This window comes from Teleopsis dalmanni, chromosome 2 (genome assembly GCF_002237135.1).
Source record: "Teleopsis dalmanni isolate 2A chromosome 2, ASM223713v2, whole genome shotgun sequence".
Classification (NCBI taxonomy): Eukaryota; Metazoa; Arthropoda; class Insecta; order Diptera; family Diopsidae; genus Teleopsis; species Teleopsis dalmanni.
Genome location: NC_051847.1, coordinates 233,019,800 through 233,026,232, shown reverse-complemented (window position 1 = coordinate 233,026,232; position 6,433 = coordinate 233,019,800). Strand labels below are relative to the sequence as shown.

Genomic DNA, 6,433 nt, shown 5'->3' with positions numbered 1-6,433 from the left:
TTCCTGAACACCCAAGTACATTTTTATGACAAAACAAGAAGGGAAAAGAGAAATTTTATAAACAAGAAAAATAGAGTTTTTGTCGAGTGAAGCTTGGAAAAAGTTAAGAAAAACTATTTACCAAAAGTTCTTAGTACTTGTTCACAAGTTTATCAAAACTTTGTACTGTTTTATGCTCCCGGGTTTCGCTACTTAGTACTTCTTATATAAAATTTTAGATTTTGTTGTCTTTTTAGTTTAAAGAATTTTTTTCTTTTAGTCAATAGGTAGTAATACAGTAATTAATTGTAGTTTAGAACAGAGTAATTACAAATTTACGAGAGTTTATTATGTGTACTACAAGGATGACCAGGACGAAGTTCGCACAGCATTTACAAATGAAGTGTTTAAGGACAAGGAAAAAAACCAAAGTTTTATAAAGCTTAATGAAATGTATTATAGATTTAAGTAATATTATCTTTACAATGACTATATATTTTACATAAATATTGACCTATAAATATGTTTAGTAAAAGTAAATATTGCTATTAAAAAGTTCATTATTATTACAATTATTTAAAAGTTTTTGTTAGGCAATTTCATAGAAATGGAAATTTTTATTAATTACAAATTAAATAAAATTATTTATAATTCTTTTTTGAATAAAAATTACATTATATACAACCATTCCTACATATGTAGAAACATTCCGCTCAAGAGGAACAACAAAAAGGACGCAAAAATACAGGTATAATAAAACTTTTATTTAAAAAAATTTTTTAAAAGTTTTATTACCAAATCATCTAGTTTGTATTTGTAATTTAAATATATTTTATAAACATGATAAAAACAAAAAAAAAGCCTTCTTATTTCAACAAATAATAACAAAACATATTATTTTTTCCATCACTATTCACTGGAGAATGATATTGTGCAAAGTAAAGACAAATTTATTAAAATGCAACTATATTGACCAATGTATTTGAAGGGGATATTTATAAAACTATTTACTTAAACTAAGTAAGAATTATAACATTGTGTTTCAATACTAATCAAAACCATCGACAAAATTTCATATAAAGAAGTAAATATATAATAATAAAATATAAATTAAATATATTAATATGTCGCATATTCTACAAGATTTTAATTCTGTATTCTATGGCATATTTGAATGGATTTGAAATTTGTTGGACGGAATTAAAGGTTCTTTACAAATTAAAAAATTTTTTTTTTACAAAAAAAAAATTGAAAGCAAATATATTATAAAGAAATCAGGTCTATTTAAGTTATTATATTCATCTGATTATTTAGCGTAAACTATGTTAATGAATTAAGACATTTTACAGATATATATAAGGAACTATGCATTTATATATGTACATATATTATAACTATGTTTTCTTGGGAAGAAATATAAGAACATAAAACTACATCTAGTCAGTTGAGGTTAGATGACTTAACAGTCCGACAAACTGTCAAAAAAATACTTCTATAAAAACTTGTGCTCCTGGCAGCCAAATCCTGAGCAGTGACAGATAAATTGACTGCTCTAATTATTTGGCCTCATTGAAATCTAATTGTTTGGAGATTGAGGTCTTTAGAGGCAGATACTGACAAACATTACTAAAAATTTGTCTGCCATTTGCACAATTTATGAGATAATTGTCTCTAACGTCGGAAAAAGAAATTAGCTGGTTTAAACTGTCAGCATCCAAAAATTTTGTTTGAGATTTTGGAAGAGGTTTTTTACAAATAAAAAGATATATCGCAATAACAAACCAAACAAAGCTTAAGTCTACCTCTGGACGCAGAGGAAGTTATGCTGATCTACGGTCCGTCATCAGTTAAAAGATAAATAAATGATAATAATTCTAGTATAGTTAAAGCTTAGTGTGGGACAGGAATAAGCCCCCCAACCACAAAAGAGTAAAAGTGCGTAATAGCATTAAATCAAACCACAACAACAACAACAACAACAACAACATTAGTAAAAATATAAAATTGACAGTTGAGTTTTGGCTGCGTGCATAACATGCCTTCATTGCCATATCGGAAAAGAGTGTAATACTAAAGTGATTATCATATGATTATCTGTATAATACATAACTATGTATAATATATATAACTAACTCCGAGTGACGCTAATACAGCTATTTCATTGGAATAGCTGTATTAAGACTTCTTTATCTGTATGAAGAACGATTTAAGCTTGAGATCTCATGAGACTGAATGATGGTAGAAATGTGTATTATGGATCTGGAGTACATAGTTTATCTGAAGTATAAGACATTCAACATTTCAAAATTATAAGCAAATTGAACCATTTCTAAATCAAAATTAAAAAAAGATGTAATATAAAAAAGAAAATAAAATAAAAAAAGGAAAATATAAAAAAAAATTATATGAAGATTAAATGAAAAAATAATAGAAAATAATTCAAATATAAGAAAGAGAAAAAAATAAAATAAATAAATAAAAATATTATTCTGCAAATAAAGTTGTTTTCTATAACAGGTGTAAAGTACTTAGCTAGTTTGGAATAAAATTGTTTGCATATCGTATCTATATTAGAGTGAGATCTTAGCACTAAAATAAAGAAAAGAATTATTATTAGAACTAAGTTTGTAAAGCTCGCTTTTATCGATATTCCTTTTTGATTGAAGCTGTTCATATTTAAATAATTAAAAAAAAAATTAAGTAAATTAAATGAAATTAAAAATTTAAATATTAAAGATATTACTCATGAAATAATTAATTAAATAATTAGTATTTTTAAAAAACCAATTAAAAGATTATAGAAACTATGTGAACATGAATTAAAATTCATTTAGTAAATTAAAGTTTCAGAAATTTCCTTTGACTTTATACCAAGTAACTCAATCTGCATCCTATTTGAGGTACACACAAACTCACTTATTCTGTTTGTAGTACTGTTGCTCTAAGTCTTCATAAAAGCACTTTTAATTAAAATTAATGCGATTCAGTGAATCATTTAAGTTTCTTACCTATTCACAAAATAAATGAAAAGTCCTTTCGCACTCAGGCGAATATAATTTAACTGAAAATTGTTACAACTGATAAGACTTAGATGAGAATTACTTATAATTTCATTTAAATATTTTATTGAAACATGAATGAGAAAAACACAGCATACAAATAGAGGGATTAAAGAATTCGGAATATTCTAATAGAATCAAAAACGTGCGGATTTTTTCATAAAATAAATAGCAAATCTTCTCTTTAATTATTTATTGTGTTGAACCAAACTAAATATTTGCAAACATTAAAATAAATTTTCAAATTGCAATTAAGTTTTTTCATTTATTAATATTATTTATTGTGAGACAGTTGATGCTATTGCTAAAAATGGCGCAAAATTTTCAGAGGAATAAAGGAGCGAAGTACTCAGACTTCTGAAACAAATACATAAATTTCTTGACGAGCAGATGATAAGGAGTGCAAAGGAAAGGTGGCGAAATACACCAAGGATGTTATATCGTCTAGCCGAAGGAACTGCAGAACATTAATTGGTGTATTGACAGGACACTGTCTGGTCTGGTCGCATCTCATGCATACAAACTAAACCTAATTCACAGCGATGCTTATAGAAAATGCAACGAGCCGGATGCAAAGGAAAATCTAGAGCATATGTTGTGTAACCGCCCGGCTCTCTCGAGAACTCAACAAAAATACTTGGAGGCTGTCAGTTTTACCGGACATACCTGAAGTTTTGTTAAAATCCTAATAAAATTCGTTAATAAAGCAAGCATGATGACACAATCGCTAAAATAAGACTCTGATCTGGTATCTGGCAATGGACCAGACCAATAGCCTTTTTGGTCTGCTACCATATTCTAATCTAGTCTTTTATTTATTATACAATTCTAGTTTTCGAAAACTGTACCGGAGTCATGTTATCCAAAATTAGTAAATTATTAATAATGCTATGGCTATGGCGAAAATCTGATTGACTCGTAAAGAAATTTTGTTCCAATAAATCATCATATAAAAGAAAATATGTTTATACATAGTATTTTAAATAGTCAGGATAGATCAATTTTTCATGTAGAATACCTCTGGAAATGAGTTCTAAACTTATACAAAAAAAAATCCTCATATGTATAAAATGTCAAATCCAGATAATAAGAGAAATTTTTAAATAGTAGTCTGTGAAGGATATTAAAAATTTAAGTTCTAACAGAAAAAATTAAATTTTTTCATTAAAAAATGTTGATATCGACTTCGAGTCAAGAAAAATAATTTTTTCATCAAACATTACGACGGCAATTTATGAGTAAAATGGAGAAAAGGGAATACAGAGGACGCATAGTCAGTGCTAGACCAGCATATACAGCAGCTTTCCAAACAAAACTGAAGATAAGTACTGAAAAGAAATCAAAGACATCTCGTAATTCAACAGATTTTCATAATTTTTCAGCAAAACCTCCCATACCGAATAAGGGTATTTGCCACAAAACTGTAATGCCTTCAAAGAGCGGAGTTACTTATTCAAAACGAAAGGGAAAAGGAGAGCGCATGGAGAGACCGTGGCTGAAAAAGTCAGAGCCAGATTCTTTGGTGGAACCTACGCAAGGATCATCAAACGAAGATTCACAGCCTTTACAATCGTTAAGACGATCAGCAACTTATGTTATACAAAAATGGAAAACTAATGCTAAAGAGAATAAAAAAATACAACTAAATAGACCCTTGTACAATATTTTCATAGGACCTCATCAAAAATCTTCAACGATTTCTCAGAATGGAGAAAATATTGAGTATAACAATATAGTAATATTAAAACGCCCAGTTAGTTTTAGTAAGCTACAAAGCAAAATACAAGCTTCACAAATATCTAAAATTCCAATAAACATAATATACCTTAAGCCTTATAAAAACTGGACAGACATTTGCGAACTGACAGAAAGAATTATAGCAGAAGAGAGGAGAATGTCTACAATGTCTCAAGCAAAAAATATGAAATACGAGACTGAATATAATATGGTACCGACCTTAAAGCGGTCAGCGACTTATATCATTCGCAGAGGAAAACCGGAAACTGATAATAAACCAAGCGACGAATTGAAAATATCGCAAATATCTAGAATTATCAGTAACAACAAAGATGCTGAGTTAAAAAATTCAGAACTCAAGCAGGTGATAACATGTTGTAAACAGAAAGATGAAATTGCAGCAGAACAAGCAGAGAAAACACAATTTGTTGAGGTGATACAAGATTGTTTAATAGAAGATCAGCCAAAAACGATAGATACTTCACCAAATGAATCCGATGTTGGCTACGAGATGGTACCGAAACTAAGGCGATCAGAGACGTATACTATATCAAGAGGAAAAATAGGAACCAATCTTAAAATAGAAGATAATATAAAAAGTCCACAAAAGTCTAAAATTCCCAGAAGCATAATAGGTATTGGATTGAAGAAAATGGAGGTCTTAAAACGAATAGTTACCTTCGCGAAACAAAAAGGAAAAATGGAAGCTCAGTGGATGGGGAAAAAGAGAATTAATGAGTTATATCTAAATTCTGTTGAAGAACCTACAAAACAAAAACCTACCCGCAACAGAATGGATAATAAATCACAGAATGTATCAATTTTAAAAGGGTCAAAGACTTATACTAAGTATAAGCCACGAAGCAGCAGAAATTGATAATAACATAATAGGTGAAGTAATAACTTTACACATTTTTATAGCCTATGAGTCTATTTGTCTAATGTACGAAATACTTGTTATTTTTCAGAGGACATAATCTGTAAAACCATCAATATACAAAAGTATATAATAATATTTTCTCTTAAGATAGTATACTGTTCTCGCCAATAGTTTTTTCCTTACAATAGAATTGAAGTGGTGAAGCACAAGTTAATATAACTAAATGCTAATTTGTTAAGGAAGGAACTGGCTCTGGATACTACCAAAAAAGACTTGGATAGGATTAATTATTATATGGTTTAAGATTTATAGTATTTAAACACGATATGCTTTATTGTTAAGGATTTTGTTTATATTTTTGTATTTTTTTTAATGTTATATTTTAGAAATAAAGATTATTTATATTGCCAATAATATAGAACATTCAATATGTTTTAGGTCATGCAAGTCACTACATTATATCAAAACAGGATTATTTAAAAAAACAACAAATTAGTTTTAACAAAACCGTTTTTCGATCGATGCATTCGATTGAGAACAGAATAATAATATTTATATTGTAAGTTTTCTAAATTAAATCTTAGAAATTTTACGTTTTTGTAAAATAAAAAAAAACGGTTTTGTCAGTGCGCAGAACTCTAGTGAAATTAGTTGAATTTTCTAACAACTATTTCAATATACCATAAAAAGTATCAGGAACCTATAATTTGAAAATCAATCCTAAAAGACACTCCCACAATTTTCTTTAATGGGTATGGTGGTAACTGTGCATTGTGCT

At 28.3% G+C, this 6,433-nt stretch overlaps 1 protein-coding gene across 1 annotated transcript; it reads left to right on the top strand.

Annotated features, from left to right (window-relative positions):
* Positions 1-4,228: 4,228 nt before the first annotated feature.
* On the top strand, positions 4,229-5,947 carry LOC119681806. Its single transcript, XM_038095094.1, has 2 exons — positions 4,229-5,666; positions 5,803-5,947. The coding sequence occupies exon 1, from the start codon at positions 4,273-4,275 to the stop codon at positions 5,650-5,652; it is 1,380 nt and encodes a 459-aa protein (XP_037951022.1). The 5' UTR covers positions 4,229-4,272; the 3' UTR covers positions 5,653-5,666; positions 5,803-5,947.
* Positions 5,948-6,433: the final 486 nt, after the last annotated feature.